The sequence below is a fragment of the Vidua chalybeata genome, chromosome 5, assembly GCF_026979565.1.
Source record: "Vidua chalybeata isolate OUT-0048 chromosome 5, bVidCha1 merged haplotype, whole genome shotgun sequence".
Classification (NCBI taxonomy): domain Eukaryota; kingdom Metazoa; phylum Chordata; class Aves; order Passeriformes; family Viduidae; genus Vidua; species Vidua chalybeata.
In genome coordinates this window covers 50,984,931-51,010,160 of record NC_071534.1, presented here as the reverse complement: position 1 = coordinate 51,010,160, position 25,230 = coordinate 50,984,931, and the positions used below count along the sequence as shown (strand labels likewise).

Genomic DNA, 25,230 nt, shown 5'->3' with positions numbered 1-25,230 from the left:
ATCGCAATAATACTCACACAACACAGGGCAAAGTGAAGGTCGGGTCTGAATTTTCTTATTTGGGAAATTAGAATCCTTGATGTTGCATAATCAGAAGTTTTTTTACCTAAACATTCTATATTATACAAATTATCACTGAAGATATAATAAATGTTCCATTGCTCTCAAGCATCCTCCTTTATGAACCTCAGAAATGCAAACTTATTCATAAACCTAAGCTAGAGATTTCATTTAGAATGTATAAGAGCATGTGTTCTACAAGAAGAAAGTGTTATTTGAAAAAGAGTTATGGACTTGTAAACCCCAGAAACATTTGCAGACATTTGATTTGTTTAGCTGCATTAGCAGCTGTTCTGAGATTATGGTATCAATGGGTTTGCATGCAATAAAGGAATCTTATTCCAGTTAATACAAAGGGAATCTTATAGGTTGGTCATTTATCTTGAACTTTCAAACAACTTCTAAATTAAATAATAAAATACAGGGATTAGCATTTAGGGAACTTCTTTCTGAAGAAGTCACCTACCCTACACACTATTTTTCTTTAATATTAGCTTTGGCTTTCCCTAGGCAACGCTCAGCTCCTTAAAACTGCAGTGTATATTAACAAACTCCAATTAGTGGCCAGCTGTGCATCTACATAATTATGACTGTAAGTCATTGCCACTTGTAGTCTGATAACTCCCCTTCACTCAGAGGTCACAGACTGAGCAGTACTATTTAGTCATGTGTGATACACAGGTTCTAATAAAGTTTTGACTGTCTTTATTTCCTTTCTTTTAGTTTCATTATATTATTTTTTGACAAGGGAACATGCACAGGACTACATAATAATCAAGATAAAAGTTCATCATAGATTTATTCAGTGACATGATGATGTTTTGTTCTCTAGCCTTTTCTAAAATACTATTAATATTTGATTTTTTTTCAATCTTGATCATTATCAGCCTCTGAATTACCATTTTCAAAGAGCTGCCATAACTCTCAAGGTTTCATTACTGAAGGGTAACACTCTGTTCTGAGTCTAATACCTATTATTGTGTATGTAAAATTAGGCTTGTTTTTCTGTCACCCTGTACTGTTCTAAAATCAATTTACATTGAATCTTATCAGTTACTCAGTTGACCATGAGGCTGTGCCAGAAGCTGCTTTTGTAGTTCATCAGTCAGACACTGCCTTTACTAACCTGAAAAAATCAGCATAATGGGCAAGTTTCATTAGCTCAATATTTATCTTTTTATCAGATAGTTTAGGAACATATGGAACAGAACAGACTCTAGTGCAGTAACAGATACTTTTTAATCCCTTTGCTTGCTAAACCTTTATTCTTTAGCTACCTTCATGTGAAGATTACCTCTGTCTCCAAAGCAGCTAAGTTTCTTTAGTAGTCCTTTCTTCAAGACTCTGCCAAATGCCTTGTGTGGGTCCAAGCCGACTGTACCACCTAGAGCTTCCTAGAGTACATGCCCGTTGACTTCTTCAGATATCTTCAGCAGAACTGTTAGGCAAAACTTTTTTGTGAAGGCCACATCAATATTTTCTCCAATGCAGTCCTTTGTTGTTGTTATAGTCTGTATTTTATTCTTTGGAATGCTTCCTCCCATTCTTGGAATTCAGGTTTTCTTCTTGACAGTCCCTTGGATCTGTCTGTAACCCTCAGGAAAAAAAAAATTGGTGTCATTTTTCCCACTATACTGTACAGCATGGAGGTTTATTCAACAATAATTCCTGTAGCTGCAACACACTTTATCATGTAAAGTACATCAGATCAATTTTCATTAGAATTATAACATACAGGTTTATGCATACATTTGAAGGGCATGGCTACAGTGTAAACATTTGTGGAATAGATAATAACTGGAAAGCTAAAATTAAACCTTCCCCTTCTCCTTCTTTTTCCCTTTGTCTTTCTCCTTGTCCCTCTCCTGTTCCTAGCTACTATGTGATTTTCTTTAGCAGAATGCAGTATCAGGTGTTTCTCAATATCCTCTTCATTCTCCACCACTTTTTGGGGTTTTCATGCTTTGAACAAGCATGGTAGCTGAAATCCTAAAATGTGTAAAGCAACATATGGGTATTGTAAAGAAAAGTGCACAACTGCCAAATGGCAAGAAGGACAAAGAGGCATGGGATCAGATTGCCTACCTGAGGCTGTTGAGTTGATATCCAGCTGTGTCTACCCTTCAGATGAAAAGCAGCTGAATACCAGTGTCTGGAAGCTGAGACAGATGGCAGTGCAGCACTGGTTAGGAGCAGAGGCGCAATTAAGATATTACTCAGTAATAATACATTACATCTTATTCTACATTAAATGAGTAATCTGCTTAATAGATACCTTTGGATGAAATGGCTGTTGCCATTCTGGATGCTGCTATGGGACAAGGGATTAAAATACTGAAAATAAAACAAAAAAACATTGAATTGCTCAGAATCTGAGGTCTAAATTCAAATCTGTAAACAAATCAAAATGAAATGTTTCATCTTTTTTTTCCAGGATGTGCTAAAAACACTACTCAAAGACCTGTACACAAGATCAGTGCTTTCTGCTCTGTTTTAATTTCTGCAGTTACTTTTCTCATAGTCTGGTAAATCAGACAATGCTACATAATCCTACCTTATGAGCATCTATAGAAATATTAAAGTATCTGTAGCCTTTGCCTAGGAAGGAAGATGTGAGCAATTAGAAAGAATTGGAGAGCAGGTCAGAAAAGCAGTCAAAGAACAGAAAAAAAGGAAAAAATGAATAGTGGGAGAAAAGTGTTACGAGCACCACAACACTTGCATCAGAGGGAGAGAAAGAGTCTAACAGTTTGAAGATCTTAATGTTGGATCAAGTGACAGACTTAATCTGGACTTAAATGTAGAAAATACAAAAGCAAAGTTAACAAGCTGTAAACTAGGACTCAAGGAAAAAATACCTTCTAGTATTCATATTTGTATTGAGTTTCTGTGACAAGACTTTGGTAGTGGGCGGACTATAGGGGTGGCTTTTTTGAGAAGCTGCCAGAAGCTTCCGCCATGTCCAAAAGTGTCAGTGCTCCAGGAGGGAGCAGGCAGAGATTCATTTGCCTGCAGCCCGTGGTGCAGCCCATGGTGAGACAGCTGTGCCCCTGTAGATAGAGATTAAAGGCTTTTTTTTAGCCCGTGGAGGTACATGGGGGAGCAGAGATCTGCCTGCAACCCATGGAGCACTCAGTGCCAGGAGAGGTGGGTGCCTGAAGGAAGCTGTGACCCTGTGGGAAGGCTCCTGGCAGTACCTGTGGAGAGAGGAGCCCAGGCTGGAGCAGTCTGTTCCTGAAGGACTGCACTGCATGGGAGGGACCCGCATGGGAGGGACCCACACAGGAGCAGTTCATGAAGAACTGCAGCCTGTGGGAAGCACTCTCCTTGGAGAAGTCCATGGAGGGCTGATTCCCATGGGAGGGACCCCATGCAGGAGGAGGGGAAGAGTATGAAGAGTCCTTCCCCCACGTAGGAAGAGGCGGTAGAGAACTGACCACAGACCCCATTCTCTGTCCCCCTTCTCCACTGCAGGGCAGGAGGTAGAGAATCATGGGTAACATTGTGCCTGGAAGAAGAGAGGGGTGGGTAGAAGGTGTTTTTTTGTTTTATTTCGATTATCATACTCTGATTTGATTGTTAATAAGTTTAATTAATTTTCCCAAGTCAAGATTGTTTTTCTTGTATAATTGGTTAGTGAACTCTCCCTGGCCTATAAGCCTTTTATTTTCTCTCCTTTGTATAGTTGAAGAGGGAAATGATAGAGCGGCTTTGGTTGGTACCTGGCATCAGGCCAGGGTCAATCCACCACAAGATTAAATAAAGGCTACATTAATTTTGATAATTTTCAAATCTTCATCTTGCATTTTGTTTCCCAAATATTTCAGGGTAATTTTATTATCAAGAAAAAAGCTTGGAAAGATGTTTTTTTACTATGCAGGTTCCAAATTTAAAGAATGAGAATGTTTTTCAATTAATTTCATTCAAGTGTCTGTATCAGGAACTCAGTTATCAGATTTGTAAATAAAGTGAATGATACCCTGATGCTTTATCTGAACCAATTCAGCCTGAGCTTTATAATTCATATTTTGAATAAAAAGGTGGAAAGTATGACATGAATTTTGTTTGTGTGTGTCTGGAGGCTCTGTAGATCCTGAAATCTGCAGCTTTTTAAAATTAATAATTACAAATTCGACATTTTTCTGTACCATGTGCTGTACCACCAGGATGTACACAAATGCAGGGTGTTTTCTATGCGAAGTATGACTTAACTGAATGGAGCTGCTGGAACTGGAGATGTCTGACACTGAGCTTTCTCACATCAAAGAGCATTTATTTAGAGTCATCTGAGCTTTGCTTCTGGTAGTGTTCATAACAACTACACTCTTAGCTTGAGAACTTCTACATCATCCAGCTCTCCTCTTCCACCATACATATGGAAAAGACAGTAAAAATTTGGTGTTACTGAGTGCTTTAAGCTTGCTGCAAGAAAGTTCAGGAGCAGCCTGCAAGCCACCATCAATCAAGCTGGTGAGAATTCACATGCTGTTTACTGTGGTGGTCCCTCACCTTGAATGTTAAATTAAGGATACATTATAAAAAAAGGTTGTGTTAATTATTAAGCAACTGAATATTAAACAAGTAAATAAACGTCTCATTAATTTTTTACAGGAAATTCTTCAGTCTTCTCCTTCATCTTTAGTTTTGCCAGCTGTTGACTGCAAGGCTACCAGGTATCTCCTGAATGTTCTTCAAGAATCAGGAGATTGGAAGTTAACAAATGTAACTGATCTCAGTGTCTCTCAGCTGGAAGTGAATACCTCGAATCCAAATGTACTGGTGGTTCAGCTACAACCACTTGCCAGGTAGGGGCTTATCACGAACAAACTGACCCACATGTGTGCATGATTTTTAGAGCTTTTGAAAATATCATTTGTATTCAGGAAATTAAAAAAAAAAAAACCCAGAGTGGAAGCTTGTAGGGTTATCAAAATTGTTTCTCTTACAAGGATAAATTCAGTGTTTCTCAAAGTCCCCAGATGAGCTTACCAGGTGTAATAGATGAATTACGTTGAGAAAGGCAGTCAGGCATTACAATTTTGTCTGCCTCATTATATGAGAACAAAGGGGCAGCTAATAAAACTAAATGGCAACACACTTTTTAGCAGAAAGGCTCAATTATTTTACTTGATACATGATCAATCTGCAGAATTAATTGCTGGAAGGCATTCCAGGGGTCAAAAATACTGGCAGAATAAATAAGCAAGCAATTAAACATACAGATAAACCTGAAGCTAATAAACAGTCTGATTTTCCATCGCTGTGGAAGGAAGAGGAAGGCTGTAATTCTTAATGTTTCCAGCTCTATGAGGGCTGTGATATAACAGAGAAAGGGAGAGACTGTTCCTTCAGGTGAATGTATATTTAGAAGACATAAGGCATAGTTGCTGAGCTTCTTCTGTTTACTCTTCTTCCCAGCTTGTTACTTGGGCATCTGTACATGTTTGTGTAAGGTGCGGATATCAACGTGTTCTAAACAAATGCAATTCTAGCTGTCATGTCACTACACAAAAAGAGACATGATAACAATTTTAAAGAGCTCCTCTGCAAATGTTAAACAAGGGGCCAACATCAAATGAGAAAAAACCTTCTCAGAGGCAGACCAAAATACTGTCAGTAGTATGGCTTCTCTGCTGCCTAGAAAATTCGAGGGGTTTAAGAATCATCTGAAGATGTGGTTCTTAGATTTTTAATGGCTTTGCAGAAGAAAAGGGTCATTAGGAGGAGATGAAAGAATAACAGAGGGACTGACAGTAATCCTTTTATCAGTCAGTATCTTCATACATTTCTGATTCACATCATTTTTGCCTAGGAAAGATTTTAAATTATTTTTCTCCCTCTTTTTCTCTAGTGATTTAAAAGAGATTTCCACCCTGGAAGCAATTGCTGAAAATGGTAAGTAATAGTACCTAGATATAACTAACATTTGATTATTTGTGGTTTCACCTGAGCAGGTAGCATTCTCTAGTTCCCAGGCTTTGCTTTGCTACTACCATTTAGAGGCTTTTATCCCACTCCCCTTATACAGTATTTATAAGCTCTGGTTGTCTTAGTTTTAGTCAGATGCTAAGTGTCTGTGACATGAAATGTAAGCTTGATAAATTCACGTCTGCTTTAGGCATGGGCCTTTGCTCATTCCCTGAGCCCAAACCCTGCATGTATGTGCAACTTGAGGTGCCTCCTTTGATCTCACCTTGCACACTGGCAGCTGGAGGTGCCAGGCTCATTTGGCAATTTATTCCAAGGCCTCCTTGGTCTTAACAAAGGGTGTCTGTAGGAATAGGAAAAGTTTTTCTAATCTTTATAAAACCTTACTGACGGCCTTCTTTCCCTTTGATATCAATCTTTTATTGGTTTTGCAGTGTATTAAACACTACTTGTTAAAGTTGAATCTCTCAATACAATACTATAAAAATGTTTGTTGCCTAGCATCTGATTGAAAAAGAGGTGCCATACATGAAAATGGCACTGAGAGGCATTTCATTGCAGATCTTTCACTTACTACTCTAAATTAGAAATAAAATTATAAAGTGTGCAAATCACTGAAGTGGTAATTTTGGAGCTTCACAGTGTAGTGGGCTAGTAATTAAACAGTGTTCTTAGTGGGGTTGTAAAATCAGCAGCAAATTTGAAAATCAGGGGAAAATATCTTAGTACTGAAATTAGTTGTGTATCCTTTTCTATTTGTTTTTCTACTAGTCCAAAATGAGTGGGTTTTATACTAAAACAAGCAACTGGGTTTTCATCTCTGAATTGCAGAGGAGTTATTTTGTTTTATTTTCTTGTCCCCAGCTAGGTAGCTGAGCCTTGGCTTAATATTAGTCTTGGCTAAAAGTGGCTTTTTCTTTATGGGACATTTCTTTCATCAGCTGCATGGATTCAAGAATAAGCTTCCCAAGCCCTAGAATCATAGTATCATAGAATATGCTGAGTTGGAAGGGACCAGTTGGGATCACTGAGTCCATCGTAGCCCTACACAGGACACCCCAAGAATCATATCACATGCCTGACAGTATTCTCCAAATGCTTCTTGAGCTCTCTCAGGTTTGGTCCTCTGCCCCTTCTCTGGGGTGTTCTATTGCAGTGCTCTGCGTAGAAAACCTTTTCCTGATATCCAGCCTAAACCTCCACTGACTCAGTTTCATGCCATTTCCTTGAGTCCTGTCACTGGTCATGAGTGGTGAGATCAGCAGTGTCTTCCCCTCATGAGGATGTTGTAACTGCAATGAGGTCTCCCATCAGTCTCCTCTTCTCCAGGCTGAACAGACCAAGTGACCTCAGCTGCTCTTCATAAGGCTCCGTTCCCCCTTCAGACCCTTCACCATCCTCGTTGCCCTCCTTTAGGCACTCTCTAATAGCTTTATATCCTTCTTACATTGTTGTGCCCAAACCAGGCCCCAGCACTCGAGGTGAGGCTGTCCCAGCTCAGAGCAGAGCGGGACAATCCCCTCCCTTGCCCGGCTGCTGATGCTGTGCCTGATGCACTCCAGGACAGGGCTGGCCCTCCTGGCTGCCAGGCCACACTGTAGACTCAAGCAACTGCTCTCCCAGGCCACCTTGTTTTGGGAAAGCAAAGTTAAGAGGTGATCTGTGGGAGGATGGAAGAAAAGGTTATGCCAATGTTTTGGTTAGTATCAACTAGATTTTAATCGGGACGAAGGTGTGTGGATTAGGGAAGATGTGCCGCTTTGCTTGGCCAAGTACAGAATCTGCACTATTGTTCCCAAATAGGCACCTAATTTGGGTGCTCTAAAACATGGTGGACAGTCTGAGCTTTTTTTCTTTGGAGAACTTGAAAGTGCTTCATAAGAAAGGTAGAGTTTTGATCACAGGCAAACAAGAGATCTATGTCAACTCTATTGTCATAAGGATGTTCACAGAAGCTTCTTTGGATGAAGGAGTTACCTCTAGAATCTTCCTGAAGGCAGGAGGTATAGATGTTACTGGTAACTATAGTTACATGTATCTCCTTTCTGAAGGGAAATACAAATAACATGTTATTTCAGAAAGCTATTGGTTGCTTTATTGAAAGAAAACCCAAAGTCAACCTCTGCGTTTTTATACATATAATTTTTTTTGTTCTGCAAATTTTTGCTAAGGCTGAAGAGAATTTCCAAAATCTATAAACCCAGATTACAAAATCAACGTTACATAATGCCTTGGATCTCCACAACCAGTGTAATTATGGCAGTAGTTTTTAGGCAATTGTTTTTCTAAGTACATTTCTCATAGTGGATTCTCTTAGCAATAACTTTGAGAAGGAAAATTCACATAGCTAGGATTCTTGACTGATACGAGGAAATCAGTTCAGCTGAAACCCTGCAGAAAAAAGCAATTCTACAAAAGCCAAATATTTTATTCAGCCAGGACACCATAATTACAGTAAATAAAAGTGGTTAAAGAGGATAATAATATAAACTTAATTTCAGCAGTTGCAAATAAAACACAATTTCTATAAAGTATAACCTCAAAATCTGAGAAGTTTGTATGTCCAGGTTACAAAATCTCTGTCCACCAGACTGGTACATGAATGAGAAGTGGGAAGGCACTGAAACAGTAAATGTGAGTCTGCTTGTTTGCTTCTGAAGCAGTCCCAATAACAACACTAATAACAGCTCATGGTTCACAACTGTTGTGCTCCTTATCACCAGATGTTCATGTTTCTGCACAAATATTGAAAACATTTATCAGTTGTAAGCAGTTATTGCAACTGCCTGTGGTTGCAGAAGTAGAAGAGGATCTTTTGTAGAGGCATATTTGGACATCTTTGAAAGGCCCTCTCTTCCTTATTTAACTTCTCCTTCCTTTTTCAAAACTACTACACCATATTTCTCCTTTGGCCTCCAATGTAATGAACAGGAAAATTTTCTGTGTCCTGGTGGGGGTGCAGAAGCAGGCTTTAAATCCACAGAAGGCAAAAGAAATATTGCTACCAGTATTATACATATCATGCCCCACACTAAACACCATGTTTTGAATGTTCTCAGTGGTAGTTACATGTATTTTGTAATTCACAGAACGATACTGCTTAAATTTTATTATTTTTTTATTAACTGATCACTTGACTAACAGTATATACATCCTGCATATACTCTCTTAAAGAAAGAAAAGAAATCTCTGAAGTGATTTCTCCTGCTTTTAATTGCCCAAAGTTCAAACTTTTGGGTATATTTTCCATGGTTTTACTTTTCAGTTTCAAAATCACCCCTCTTTCTGAACTGTTGTATTTTTTTAATTATCTCACTGAAATTGTGCATTTTTCAAGACACTTGAGAGTGTCTTATCCCAGTTGTACCTAGATAGAATGAGCACTTAAGTTGCTTAAACAAACGGAATAAGCTTAAACATCTAGCTCATTACTTCTCCAGCTGCTGTAGGATTTTAGCTTTCTCAGTTTACCGAGTTTGTTGAATTATACATTTCTATTTACAGACAAAATAATTGGAAGAGTGACCATGGATCTGCAGGAACGAGGGATTCATTTTTCAGTCATTTATACTGCAGTGAGACCTTCAAGGGTGAGTAATGTTCAGTGCCTAGACCTGTCAGATTTTTATCATTCAATAGCTTAATGTTTACAGAAGAAGTCTGTAGATGATTTTCAAGATTATACAGACAAGCAATCTATATTATAGGAGGTTTTGACCAGGAATGATTGCATGAATTTTCATATATGGTAGCTATATCACATAACTATTGAAGTTTTACTGTTCTAGGTGACTATAAATTTGCCTTTGTCTGTAGAACTTATTACTATTTTTAAGAACTGTAAGTTATTTTTTTTTTTTCAGTTTAGTGATTTTGTAGTGAGTTCTATGTGGAACGTTATCAAACTTCCTAGTGTGGCTGGTTAGTATAGATAGAGTGTTATGTTACTAATCAACTGAAGGCTACTAAAGTATCCATGTTAAAATTAATTGGTTTAATTTCTTTCAAGCAATACTTGGTATTTACAACAGCAAGGTTAAGTTTTCACCCTTGCTGATAATCAGAATATAATTTGTAGATCACATATCACATTAAGTAACATTGCAGGATAGTTATTTATGTAGAGTTATCTTTTTGTATGACATACAGGTTGCAATAAAAAAAATTAATTTTTTTAATTTTAATGTGAATAAATGGAAGACAGTTTTGCCTTGAGGAAAAAGAAGAGTTCCCATTAAGAAGAGAAACATTTAAAGGACGGGCTGAATCCTAAAATGCAACTTTGAGAGAAACATATCTATCTGTTTCAGAGGTAACACAATCTGAGCTCCTAATATGATACTGGACTTATAGAATCATTCAGATTGGAAAAGACCTCCAAGAGCATTGAATCCAACCTTTGATCACCATCATGTCAACTAAACCAGAGCACTAAGTACCACATCCAGTAATTTCTTGAGCACTTCCAGGGATGGTGACTCCACCAGCTTCCTGGACAGTCTGTTTCAATGCTTGACAACCCCTCCAGGGAAGAAACTCATCCTGATTCCCACCTGAACCTCCCCTGGTACAGCTTGAGGCCATGTCTGCTTGTCCTGTTGCTAGTTGCCTGGAAGAAGAGGCTGACCCCCACCTGGCTACAACCTCCTTTCAGGCAGTGGGAAAATGATAAGGTCCCCCTTAGCCTCCTCCTGTCCTGGCTGAACACCCCAGCTCCCTCAGCCGCGCCTCACGTGGCCTGCTCCTTAGACCCTTCCCCAGCTCCACTGCCCTTCTCTGGACATGCTCCAGCCTCTCAATGTCTGTCTTTTTGTTGTGAGGGGCCCAGAATTAGACACAGCTCTTGAGGTGTGACCTCACCAGTGCTGAATACAGGAGAGTAATCCCTGCCCTGGTCTTGCTGGCCACACCATTGCTGATACAGGCCAGGATGGCAATGGCCTTCTTGGCCACCTGGGCACACACTGGACCCTGTTCAGCTCCCATCAACCCACACAGCCAGGTCCTTTGTACTCACATAGACTCGTGAGTGTCCAAGTGGCGCAGTGGGGCACTAGCTGCTTCCTCTTGGATTGCAGAGGTTCTGTTCTGCTCCCAGACCCTGTCTAACAGCTCAGCATGTTGCCCTGAGGATAACCAGTCTTGCTGTTACAGGCTGAGGCAAAGAAAGTACAAGTACCTCAGCCTTTTCCTGGTCTTTGGTTACAATGTTCCCCCCTATCCCACATCCAAGGATAGAGAATTTACTTAGCTCTCCTTTTGTTGTTAACTTATTTATAAAAACACTTTTTATTTTCTCTCACAGTAGTTGCCAGATTGAGCTCTAGCTGAGTTTCAACTTTTTAATTTTCTCTCTACGTGGCCTAACAACACCCTTCTACTCTCCCTGAGTTGCGTGCTCCTTCTTGGAAAGGTCATCAGCTGTTTTGTTTTGTTTTGTTTTTTTCCCTCTGATTTCCAGTGACAACTCCCTGTTCAGCCAGGCCGGTTCTTCTTCCCACATTGGCTCATCTTCTGGCACATGGGGATGGCCTGCTTCTGTGCTTTTAAGATTTCTGTCTTAAAGTATGTCTAGTCCTCCTGGACTCTTTTCTTATTAAGGACTGTCCAAGGTAGAGGTTTTGTTGACCGCCTTCCTCACTTCACCAAGAATTGTGAACTCTATAATTTTGGGGTCACTGTGCCCAAGGCAGCCTCTGACCACCACATCTCCCACCAGCCCTTCTCTGTTAATGAACAACAGGTCTAGCAGGGCACTGTCCTTGGTAGGCTCACTCCCCAGATGTGTCAGGAATTTAGCTTCCTCACGCTCTAGGAACCTCCTAGACTGCCTCTTCACTGTGTTGAGTTTCCAGCAGACATCTGGCAAATTAAAGTCTCCCACAAGAACAAGGCCTAGCAATCATGAAACATCAGCCAGTTGCTTATAGAATATTTCACCTGCTTTTCCTTGGTGTAGGCAACATGAAAGACATTTGTGTGATTGTCTAGATATAGCATGAGAAATGCCAACAGGATCTTGAGAGGCTAGAAGGTTTTCAGGAGATAGCACAATGAAAAATGCACTGCTATTCTTATTACAAGAATAAAACCTAGAAAACCTGTGTTCAGTGGATGTGGAGGGAAGTCCCTTTATCTTTTCCAAAGGAGTAAGAGGCCACTTAAATGGACTTCATAAATATTCTTTAAGGCAGTAGTGGATGAGCCCCTCAAAGGGGTTCTGTGTTCATTTGAAAATAGTATGGGGTTTTGCATGGAGGTAGGATCTTGAAAACCTCTGACTAATGCAGCAAGGTGACCACAATACTCCCTTCAGGCTCTGCAGCAAAGGCTGATTCTACTGAAGAAAAACAAGAATTTTCTTCAAATTTCTCCCTGGGAAAATTAACTTCCAGAGACTGGATTTTGGAGACCAAGCTTAGAAAAAAACCCAGTAGCATGAGGAGGCAAGCTCACATTGATATTCTGTGTACTGTGTGTTTTTGTGGCAAAGGAGAGAATATTAGTCCAGAACTTGTGATCTGTCTTTTTTTTCTTTTTTTAACAAAGATCCAAAATAAAAACAAAATTTACTTTGTTATTGTGGCTCTTTACTGTTTGAAATCAAAGGCACATGGGCATTCTTAGCTGAAAATTGTACTTAGAACAATTGGAATGAAAAACGTTTTTAATTAGTGAAAAATTGGAATTAATAGAAGGAATTTTTGGGCAATTTTAAAAAGATTTTAAACCTATGCATATTTCAACAGGCTTTCCAAATTAAAGCAACTAAGTTTGAGCAGCTGAAGCACTTTTAAATAATTAAAGCAATGTATTTTAAGATGTTCTACACTTTTAAAATAAAAGCAATTTAAACTTTTCTCAATTGTATAAATTTAATCAAAAAGGATGCAATGATTTAAAGACAGATATGCTTCAAATTATAAATCTTATCAAGTTCCCCATCCTTCTGATACTCATAGGTGTCCCTGTAACATTTTACTAGTTTTCTTCTGAAACTGCAAGACAGTTTTATAGTTGTTATCTTTTCTCAGTGAGATTGAATGCTGAAGGACCACATGCTGCTGAAAGGAGATTTATAGCCACATTCCAGCTGATACTCATTTTGTTGACTCCACTTTTTACAGATGCGTTATGAAATGCTGTTTAAATTTTCTGTACTGCCTCCACATTTTCAGAGAGCTTCAGTTACCATCAGCTTTGAACTCCATTCTACAAGCTGTCTGCTTTAGTTGGTGTTTCTGCGTGTTGAGTCTTTGATACCACTCAAAGCCAAGCAAGAGTTATAGGAACTTATTGGAATCTGTCACACAAGCAGTTGCTTTTGACACTTAAAAAGTGTGTCTTGGAGATTTCTTCAGGTGCTATTGTTGTGCACCCCAGCTGGAAGGAGTATAAAAAGTTTTCATCTGCTTTGACAAGTGCTTGTGGTTATGTTTTCTTTGTTTCTGCCTTCCATGTAACACATTTTAAATGTGTCATATTTTGCTCTGCTGCATCTTCCACTTACATCCAGCTCCCCTTTGTTTTGTTGACTTTTCAGTTTACCACTCCAAGGATACTAAATGCTACAACAGCCACCCCACTGACTTCACAGCTTCTGGCTAATGGAATGCTTTTGACCATTTGATATACTCAAACATTACATAACGTGAGCTTTCCCATGAATAAACATTAGAAAAATGCTTGTAATGCCATTTCAGGAGCTGGGGTGTAGATTAAATATCCTCACATATCCTTGAATACAGGAATTGCCTTATTCATTTAGTCTTCTATTTTTACATTTGAAGGAACAACTGTAGTTTGGCACAGTATAATAAAGCATCAGTGTTTCCAGCCTAAAAGAAGAAAAAGAAAAAGGAATTCCTTATCCTTTGGTCCTCTCCTCTCCCCACTTAATGAATGCCATTATAATAAAACATAAACTTTAACTTGTAGATAAAGAATGTACATTTGATTATTTTCTAGAAAACTCAGTTTTGAGAAATTTTTTCTGACAGAGGTAGAGTATTTTTAAATAACTACAAAAGAACTGCTTGAGGCAGGTTGAAGCCAGTTAGTTGTCACTGTAGATGAACAAACATTTAGCCAAATTAGTTTCAAAATTGAGTGATGAAAATGTGAGAGATACTTGTTAGCAATTCTGTATGATTCATTCAATGTGTTAGTGGGGAATTCAGAGAAATAATTAGTGTTTTACCTTTAACTCTAGACTTTGCACCAGAGCGAGTTAAGATTCACTTACTTTAAACATTTTTACAAATTTAGCTTACGTTTTATATTTTATATATATATATATATGTTTATGCACTTCACTGCTAAATAAAGGGCAGCATGGAGCTAAGCTATTCTTTTTATCTGATCAGAACAGTTTTGTTATTTTCAGATGCTAAGTTTTTAAGGCATAGATGAAACCTGTACAGATGTTCCATATAGACCAAATCAGAAAGTTGTATTTATTTTGCTTTTAAAACTAAGGACCAAGAAAACTGGGTTGGAGGAGGTTGGTGGAGAAGGACACAGGTAAGGATTAATTGTGTCTTAGGACTAAAATCTACCATAAATTGGTAAAATGCAGGCATGAAAATTGCAATGAGTATTCTAAAAGATACAGTCATATGTAAGCAGAAGTCATAAACATAATAATGCAGAATGAAATTAAGGAATAAGGGTAAAATAGGATAGATTAAATGGAATGTGTAACTGTAAACAAGCATATTTATATGACATGTTGGTAGGCATACTAAACACTTTCTGGAAGGAGAATACCTCGGTAAAAAAAGTATTGGAGTGCCAGAATAAAGCTGTAAAGGCCTGATATTGTGTCTTAAAGTAATTTTGGATTCCAGGAGACAAAGATAAATATTCTGAGAATTCTGGAGACCTCTTCTAAGAACAGTCTTAAGAGACTGAGGCTTAAGACTGAGGCTGAATGCAATATCCAAGTGATATGTCTTTAACATAAGGATTAAAATAATCCATCTATCTGTGATTTGATAAATTGCCCAATAATCTCCACAAATTATATTGATTGACACTGCTTATATCTGGAATACAAACTGCTTCAACACAACATATTAAAAAGTCAAATTATATACCAACAAAACATTTTTCCCCTCACCTTCCTCCCTACGTGAAAACATCCCAAACTGTCATAATTAACAGAACAAAAGAGGTGAGGCTATTAATAGTCACACTTCAAAAAGCATAGTCCTGTATGATACATAAAATTAAAAGAAATATAAATTTTTGCTAATTTGGTGCAGCATCATATGGCAGATCTAAAGAGATTCAGAGGAATAATGTACACAAGACCCAAAAACTATTCATAAAAACACATTAGACAGGAATTCTTTCAGAGAGTACTGGATCTAATAAAAAAGGAGGAGTGCAGAAAAATGAGTAACAATGCAAAGCCAAATGACCTTTGTGTTGATCATTGCTGTGGTAGAACATAAAGAAGTTCCCACTTCAAACACTTTTTCGATAGTCATTGAGCCTTAAAATATTTTGCTGCTACTCCATTAGCAATAGAAGAGAGTTCAGAATAAATAAAATTAATTGAGTCATATCATCAAGGTCATATATTATTCACCTAAGTTTTAACTAAAATAAGAAACTGACAAACTGTCATCATGATTTCTAATTTACAGTTTTTGAATTACAATTTTTATAACGTATATGAAGACTAAAAAATAGCTTAGCATTCATCACAAGTGCAAATGGTGCTTGAAAAGAGGCTTCCTATGTCTGGAGAAATACTTCCAGGAAACCTACCTTCCATAATGACAAAAATGGTTGAAACTGTAGTCATAAATATGTGGATCTATGAAGAAAATACAGTGTAGTTTCGGTGTTCTCTAAGAGGCATAGGATGTGCAAGTAAATGTGACTGTGTTGCTAAAGTAAAAAGGGTAAAAAAGTAAAATCTTTAGAGATTAGCAGAAGTAACATCTTTAAAAGTATGAAACAAAGGACAAAAATAAAGGATTCATGTTCATTCACAGTGGGGAGTATTTGCCAGTGGAACTCTGTGGGGATTGATGTTGATGCCTGTGCTGTTCAGCAGAGTCATTAGTATGGAAAGGGGGCTGAAATCCAAAGATGCCACGGTTTGCTGATGTACTGACAGGCTGGAGAAACCACTCACAGCACTGCATTACTGAGTGATGAAAAGACAGATACAATCCAGTCTGAAGAAAGTAACATGTAGGAAAAGCTTAAATATGCAGATTACACTGTAGTGAGTGGTTGCTATTTCTCAAAAGAGGAATTGCAGTACACACGTGGGTAGATCTCTTGGAACATCCCAGCAGTCAGCAGTAGGATGAATAGCAAATAGAGTGTTGGAAAGGAGGAGGGCAAAGCAGCATCAGTTCACTAAGTCCTTACTGAGTACAAGTCTGCCAGTGGAATAGTGCATGTGGTTCTGGCCACCCCATCTCCAAAGGATACAAGATTAAAATATTTCAGCTAGGAAAAGTAAGGGAAATTCAAAAGGGAAATAATAAATAAAACCGCCAATTATGTGGACAGGCTGAACAGGAAATGTTACTCGTCTCTGGAAAATATTCACGGCATTCACCACTCAGATCATAACATGGCATTCAGGGGCACCAAAACCCTTTAAAGAAAAAAACTGATCTATTTTTGGATGAGAAAAGCACACAGATTTCAGTGATTACATAAACTAATGGAAGAAAGATAGGAAGGATGGGTGGAAAGAAGGTCCTATTTACATGTGTTGATTTGAATGCAACCTTCAGCCCTGAAGGTTTCTAACCCAAAGATTACAGAACTCAAAGATGGCACCCTAGGACAAGTATTGTTTGTATTTACCCTTTCTTATTTCAGCTGCCAGTTACTATCAGGAGCTCTGGCTGCGAGCTAGGTGGACCTTTGCCCTCACACAGTTTAGTTGGTCTCGTGTCTTGGCAGTGGAAGCTTGGGATATTGACATAGCATTTCTCTGGAACAGGAGTGTGAAAAGTAATATGTAACTTATTTAACTGAAGGCCAAGAGCCAGAATAAGCAAAGCTCCACTATAAGAAGCTCACGGACTTTCCTCCTCATGCTCGCCTATTGGGTTGTTGTAGAACTGCCACTTCTGAAAATGAAAATAATTGCCACATCATAAAATAACCTACTGCATGTAAATCATTGTTCTGCTGGCAACCAGGAAATCCATAAGGAGAAGTGACTGTGTCAGCTGAAAATCAGGTAGGTGGCAGCTCAAGCTTGGTGCAGTCTTCCCTACTTTCAGTACAGTGAAACAGGTTGGATTTTCAAGATCCTTGTAATTAAGCATCTGCAAATTGCCTCTGGGAGATCTGAATCCTTTCCCCATTCATTGCTACTGGTGATCACAGAGACTTGTGTCTTCAGTGCCTTCTCCTGACACCAAAGCCCATTGGCATGATCTTTTTCACAGGGAGATACATATTCCCATTTTAGGGAAGCACAGGGTTAGAAGTGGGAAATGATTACATCTATCCAGAGGATGACCGTGTATGTGAATCACCCCCATGAGGTACCTGGGGCTGAAAAGCCAAGAGCTGAGAGATGCGTGGCTGTATGGTTGGGTGGCCTCTTCATGTGGTCAGAGCAAGCCTTAGCCTAAATATCTACCTGCAGTATTTCTTGTCTTCCTTCCCTCCATAGGAAATTAAACTAAAGCTTGTAAAAGAAAAAGCTGGTGCAATCACAGGGATGCCCCGTTCACTGAAAAAACCATTTGTATCCTGTATAATTAGTTTTGTACTGCAGCCTCTGTTGTCTATGGTAGAGAAATAGCTGTTAGAGGAACAAACACAGGCTTTACTAACACAGGACATAAACATTTGCTCTTAATCAGTAAAATGCAGATCACATATTCTGGGAAATGTGAGCTCTGATGGCAGAATAACAAAGCCCTAAGTTTTAATGCATCCAGTCTGTAATACAGTTAGGACTAGTTAGAAGAAACCTGGATTATTTCATTTTAGTTTCAAGTGAAATTTCATATTCTTTCTTTTCACTTTATAAAAATTTCTGAAAAAAAAATATTTTCTTTATGTAGTGCCACAGAAAGTTTTGATTTTGGAGCATCTGTGTTTTGTGGTAGGAAGACATTTTGTTGTGAAGTTCTAGATCTGCTATATTTATGCATGCATCAGATGTGTTTTGAACTCTTACCCTGAATGTGTTTCCCTGAAGTATTAGACTGTTCAAAGCCATCAACTAATGATTTCCTGCCGTTTTGATAAGTAAAGAGGGGACATCATTAGTCATACATAGTCATTGTGTATACAAAACCATAGAATCACTAAGGTTGGAAAAGACCTCTAAGATCACTGAGTCCAACTGTCAAACTATGCAGCCATTTAAATTCCTAAGTGCAGCATGCATGCCTCTAAAGTTAGGATAAAGTATGATAATTTCTTAACATAATTTTCAAACATATTTATGATTTTAGCAGAGGAATATATCTTTCCTTTAGGGATGGGTATTGAAATATTCTCTCTAAAAGTTACTTTTATTAAATCCTAAAGGCTTTTCCATAAAAATCTGCGAACTTGGATTTGCATGCATGTCTCTTTTTAAAGTTTGTACATTAGAACACTAAGCATACAAAGCTAAGAAGTAGCCAGAGTGTTAATAAAAGGTTAACAGACTGTTAATGCAGTGTTTTGGTATTGAAACACAGAGCTTATTTCTTTCTGAGGATTGTATTACCCATTCCTGCTAGATGACAACTTTAAATTTAAACCGATTTCAGTCTACTAATACATTGTATCTTTCTTTTTAGAAAGCTGTCTAAGAAAGTAGACTGATTAAAGAAAGCTGTGGTATTAATATCCTTTTAGGAGGTAGTCCTGTATGGTCAGACCCCTGTACAGTCACCTGTGCTAGCAGCCTTAAAAGTACAGCAGAGCTAGAGTCAGTGTTGGGAGAGCTCTGGGACTTGCCAGTGTTCCCCTGTTTACTGGGGATGCTGGAAGAGAAAAGGCAAATTTGCCCTGCATGAGGTTGACAAGTCATTGTTTCCTCTGGGATCCCACCTAGTGTCACAGCACTTCCTCCAGCCTCGCATGGGAGCCTCTAGTATTGAGTTGCTGTATTACATATTCCTTAGTGTCACTGGTAGACCAGAAAAAAAGGCAAGAAGCGAATCCCTTTCCTGATAAAATGTCACAGACATATTTTTTAATTTGTTGATGGAAGAATTACTTTGAAAGCTGTACATAAAATGATGCCTAACATCAAATTTGATATTACGTGGCATATTTTGTTCTTGTTCTGTCTTTTCTGTTTTATGAAAACCTCAATGTTTACAATTTTATTGAAACACTGCAACTATTATTCTGTGATTTGATTTTTGAGTTTGACTAAGTGATTGAGTGATTTCCTAGATTGATATTTAATGAATCAGAAGATGTACATTCTACTTTTTAGTGCACTACAGTATGAAAGTTAAACCTCAGTTATTTTAACAGTTAGATTTCTCTTCTTCTTGGACTTTCAGCCAAATCACTTGGATTCAACCAAATCACTTGGAAAATTCTGCAACAGAACAGAGGGTTTCTTGCCTTATGTTGAGCAGAACTATTGGAAGGCCAATGTTGGATTATGCTGTGCTTTCTCACGGTTAAAAACTCCTTCCTTCTCCCTAATACATGATTTCCTTATGACTCTAAAAATATTCCTTGCTCCTGATGCTCAGTTCTCAGGATCTGAACCTCCAGCAGGAAAAACTGACTGTGGTTGAACCAAATCTCCAGTCAGGCTTGCCATTGCCTGGCATTGAATCCTGGATATGGTATAAGAACAGCAATAGGCATCAAGCTGCTAAAGCAATCCCACAAGAATGGTGGAAGGAAGCTGGTGTTTGTTTTCTAATAAGCCTCACCTCATAAATTTCCATTTTCCAAAATTTCATATCAAAGCATCCTGACAAGGATCCATAACTAGCAGACACAGAGCTGGTAGTTCCACCTAACTGCTGGGAAAGACTGCATGCTTTGGTCTCATTTTGGTTTATTTGATGGGCTAGAGACTGGTGGGAGATAAAGGAAATTATGAAATTGTGGTGGATGACATTGACTGAGGTGTGTTAACTGGAAGATTTAACTAGGTTTGGTGGAAAAATGTCTGTTTTGAGAAAAACTTGGAAGAGGAAGGCTCTTTCTCTTTGAAGGGGCTTTATACAAAGCATGGATACTATTTCTAAGATTAGCTTTGTCTAGACTTTCTGATGTGGATTTCATTTATATATATATATACACCTTCTAGCTTCCATACCCTACTGTCAGAAAAATTGTATGCATATTAAGTGTAAGAAAGCAGAGTAGAGATTAAAATCCTTTTAATAGATTTTCTGTGAAAAAATGCTTGTTTTAACTTCCCTGTCAAAAGATCCAATTGGCTAAATTTATTGGCCAGTTTTGCAGATTAGTCCTCCAAAGTCCTGCAGTATCCAAATATTAAGTAGAGAAAGGGAAATTTTTAAGGGTCTTCAGTTTTTTAATTTCCCTGTGACTAGCCTACATCTGGGACAAACAGTGCTGGCAAGTCTCCCAGCACTATGATTAACACACTTTGGCTCCTGTCTGCGTTTTTCAATTAAGTAACCCACCAGACCCCTGTGTAACCTCTGTCCAACTCGCACTGCATATCTGTTCCATTTTATTGCAGCAGACACTCTGCCATCCTTTTTCATATCTCCCATAGCAACTTGAATTTTACATACGGACATAAGAAAGGGGGGAAAGCAACCAGTTGGAAGTGGGTATTCCCCTAGCAGTCTAAAAATTATGCAAAATCTGTAGCTTCTTTTATCTCTATGGCAGAATTGCCTAAAACAGGGCCCAAAATCGAATGCTCAGCCTAGGTACATTGGCATCAGCAAATAGTTCTTGAATTATACATCTGGTCAATTCCTTTCAATTTTGTTTTACAAGGCAAGTTCTTAATATATTTTTTCTCTCTTTTGTATATTGCTTGCAGAATCTGATTTACTAATAAGGGACAAGTAAGTGCTAACACTTTTGAAGATGACCAATACATTGTTTTCATTGAAATAGTTGTGTTTGGGTTATTTGACCTAACTGAAATTTTAGGTGGCAAATTAAGTGTAGTAGATCCTTACATCTGCTATTCCAGCTTATACATATTCTGTTTTGCTTTCTAAAATCAGGATATTTTTGTAGAAAATTACCGCTTTTTCCTAGGGTAGATGAAAAAGTTTGGTATAAAAATTCATTGAAAATTGTAGCAATAAAATAACAGGAAATACACATTTCTTCAGAAAATGGAGACTACATTTACAGATGTTCTTGTATGTACCACACATTGTCTGATTTTAAAGCCTTTCAAGCGGAATTGAATTGAAGTTTTCACAAGTGCTATAACACAACACCTTGCTCTGCTCCGGGTTCCGTTGCTTGCATGGTCCCTGCTAACTCTCTTGTCTAACTCACAGTGTCGATGGCACAGAGTAGTTCCATTCTCTGTAAACGGCAGTCAAGAATCTTTTATCCATCCCAGTGCTGCTACAGGACAGGCCTGTGAAGAAGCAGATCTAGCCACGAATATGTGAGCTGATAGTGCAGATCATGTTTATGCATGGATGGATTTGGCCACTGAACTGAGCAGCGTAGTAAATACTGCGTTTTTTTTTCTCTTCTAACAGAAGGTCTTGAAGTCCTTGCTCATGACTTGGGTAATCTCCACAAGTCACAGCAGTTCTATCAATTATAAAAGAGAACATTATGTTTTGCAGTGATATCATTATCTCTTACTGTAAGACATGCATTTGGACTTTAACATTTGTGTCCCAGCCTTGTTTTTGTGAAAAACTCTTGAGTGATGCAGAACATCAGATACAAGCTGAGTGTCACAGTTGCCAAGCCATTTGGCTTGCTGGTAGAAGTGTCCATGTTCAACAGGGAAGCCATCAGATACTAATGTGAGACAGTAAGGTTGATCATATATGCAAGGCACTAAAATGATCGTAATCACTGTTAATAAATGAATGCACATTTCTGTGCATTCTTTTTTACCTGCTTCATCACAGTAATAATAGAGATGGGAAATAGAGGTCAAGGATTCTTCTGGGAAAAATATCAATGTGCTATTGAAATTTATTCTGATGTCTTTTTTAGGCTTACAGTTGCAGTACAAATATGTAAAATAGGGTTGGAAAGGATCCTAAAGATCATCCAGTTCCAATCCCCATGCTATGAGCAGAAACACCTTCAAGCAGACCAGGTTGCTCTAAGTCCCATCCAACCTAGCCTTAAACACTTCCAGATCTGAGGCAGCCACAAGTCAGCCTAGAGGGAAATTAAAAAACAAAATCCCAAAATGCTAGAAATCATAAAAATGTAAACAGTAAAATCTTTCAGAAATAAAGATAATTGGTAACTCTGCTTAATGTTCTAGATTTTGAAAGCTTAAAACACTGTTATGCTACAGTCTTCCACTGGCAGGTGAAAGAATGAAGTCCAATCAAATATATTTCTGTTTGCTGCATTTGTGATTTTGTAAATTTGACACCACAAAGAACATTTTTACAGTTATACCAGTTTCTAATGCTTACTTTTGAAATTGTTGACCTTTAGCAGTGAGATTGCCTGCATCACAGATTCGTGATACACTATCCTTCAGGAAAATTATGTATTAGCAGAAGTGGTGGTGATGCTATCCATAGTGAGACCATAAGGCCATATCCAATAGAAAGTATGGAGGAAAACTGATCTGTTTGTGTGGGAAGGAATATTGAAATGATAATTTCAGAAAAAGCATTTGAAATGTGCTGATACTTGGCTGGGATGTGAATGCTGAGCAGCTTCTGATATGCCACAGCCAAACCCCAGAAAGAAGCATGATCTGCCATTTTGCAGTACCCCTCCACTGAGCACATGGCAGCCTCCTAGTGTCATTTTTTTAAAGGACATCTTGCAAAAAAAAAAAAAATATTTTGATGGTCCCTGTTAAAGCAAATTGAGAAAATGCAAGCGTACAGTTCTTTCAGTATCCTGTGAAAAGAATTACAGTTGGTACATGATATGTGGATGCAGTTCCATCTACCAAACCCAAAATTCAGTTCAGATAAAAGGTATTTGTCATTGTCGTGTTATTGTAGCAGTTGCAGCACCTGGACCTTGGACCTTGCGCTTCATGATTTAGGGCATCATATGTGATCCAAAAAGATTCTTTGTCTTCATTTTTACAATGTATTTTGAACTCGTCTCTACATGCATTCCCTAAATATTTTCAGGTTCTTTTCTTCATTTGTGCTATGCTGTGCACTGCTAATAAGCAATATGTGGCTCTAATAGTGCACCTTTTTTTTTTTTTTAGTAGAAGCTAGGATTCTTAGGTAATTTTGCAATACTAACAACTGTCTTAATCAGGTTATGACTAAAACTGGAAAAATTGTCATTTGCCATACAAGTCAGGTATATACAGAGAACAAACTGTAGTGCACAATGTAGTATGCATGTATGGACTAAACTAAGATACAGCCTAAAAGGAGGAAGGGAATGGACCCTTCTGCCTATTCACCTCCCTCCTTGAAAGTACAGAAATACCTTTTCAATAAGAGCAGCAATCCCACAGAGAGGATGTGGTCATAAGTCTATGCTGTTAGAAATGAAAAGGAGCAGCAAGCCCCACCAGGACAGTTTTCTTATTCTTGATGTGCACACTTTAACACAGCAATAAGAAGTCAAAAAAAAAATAAAAGATGTGAAAGAAGACACAAGCATCTATTGAACTGATATTCAAAAATACCATGTTGTAACCAGTGTAAAATGTAATCTGTTTCTGTTGTTCATTGCCATTCATCATTTCAGCAAAGGAAAGTTTCATTTTCACAGTATTTTGTATGTTTCTCATATGTGTTTGCAACTATTTGATTTATATTTGTTTTCAACTAATTTGTAATTTCAAATGTATAAAATGGCCCCAAATCTTTTTTCTTGTCACTAGCCACTTTGTTGGAAGTGGCAACAACAACAAAACGAGTAATTTTGGATGTAAGATCTGTTTGCTTTGAAAAAGATTTGTATGTTGGTGTATCAAATGTTCCCAGATCTGCTTCCTTTCTTGTTTTCAAGAGAAATGATTCTGAATTAGGAGGCTTGAAAATCAGATCAAAGGGAAGAAGTTTGTTCAGGCTACCTCTGTTGCAGGTTCAGTTAGTAATTACAACATTCCATTGTGGTCTAGGAAAATGTAAATTCTTTGTTTTCTGTACCGTATTTAACCAGGTCTTGCTGCTGTTTACTGCATGACTGAGATCAAAAATGCCATTGATAAATTCAGAGAATAAGACAATGATTCACACATCCCTCAGTTCAGATTAGGTGAAGGAGAAGAGCACACTGAACTGAGAATTAAATATTGTGTAATGATTGGCAACACTTCCATGATGTATTGTTCCTAAATAATCTAATTTGATTTACAGTAATTCAGTGTAAATACAATCCATTTGTCAAGGAAGTGTCTTGTAATTTGTAGTTTAGCATGAAATATATGACATCAGAGAATGATTTTGTTTTGGTAAGCTCATGTTTGTGCAGCAACAAAAGAAAAAGAAAATGTTCCTTAAACAGAGAAACAGGGACATAGTGGGGAAGCTCTCAGCTTCCCACTGGAGTTACCTGGAAGGAGCAACTGCTGTCCTCAGGTCTCAGTGGGTCCCAAGCTGGGCTGTTTCAGAGATCCTCCTTCCAGTCTGAAGACTAAGTTTTAAAACATCCCTCTTGATCTCAAGCATGCTTAATTCACAGAATCACAGAATATCTGAGTTGGAAGCAGATTGAGGGATCCCATTAATGCTCACTTCCCCAAGTTTTGGCACACCATCTCATTGCTCATCACTGGACAGCCTGGTTTTGTTCCTTTCCCCCTTCCAAGCTCACTTAAAGCTTTGTCATCAAGCCTCACTAGCTCCTAGGCTAGAGCTCTTCTTCCCCTCTGAGACTGGTGCATCCTATCAGGTGTCACTGGACCATGTGTTGAGTAGATTATCCCATGGTCAACAAACGCAAAATTTTTCCACTGACACCAACCTTGGAGCCATGCATTGACCTGATGGATCTACCTATTCCTATCAAACTAGTGGATTTCTTTGCCTCTGAAAGTCCTTCTTTCCAGGTTTACACTCTCTTGGTTCATATGCTTTCTGAGAGAGACAAGGGAATCTGTATGTGAGAGCCTCATGGCAAAGTACTTCTTAGAGAGCAATAGAATAA

The 25,230-nt window shown here is 38.2% G+C and overlaps 1 protein-coding gene and 1 long non-coding RNA gene across 4 annotated transcripts in view; one reads left to right on the top strand and one right to left on the bottom strand.

Moving 5' to 3' along the window:
- ATP6AP1 (ATPase H+ transporting accessory protein 1) overlaps positions 1-25,230 on the top strand; it is a 48,238-nt gene that overhangs the window by 8,281 nt on the left and 14,727 nt on the right. The window contains exons 4-6 of the mRNA XM_053943698.1: positions 4,672-4,865; positions 5,912-5,955; positions 9,493-9,578. Coding sequence (XP_053799673.1) covers positions 4,672-4,865; positions 5,912-5,955; positions 9,493-9,578 — 324 coding nt within the window. The remainder of the gene's footprint in view (positions 1-4,671; positions 4,866-5,911; positions 5,956-9,492; positions 9,579-25,230) is intronic.
- LOC128788565 (uncharacterized) lies at positions 1,308-11,195 on the bottom strand. 3 transcript variants are annotated; one of them, XR_008431125.1, is made up of 4 exons: positions 11,006-11,195; positions 2,336-2,394; positions 2,146-2,242; positions 1,308-1,647 (listed from the first exon to the last, which is right to left on the bottom strand). It is a non-coding gene; the product is annotated as an uncharacterized LOC128788565 (long non-coding RNA). The 3 variants fall into 3 exon arrangements; XR_008431126.1 differs by lacking the exon at positions 2,336-2,394 and having other exon boundaries at positions 1,308-1,655; XR_008431124.1 differs by lacking the exon at positions 2,336-2,394.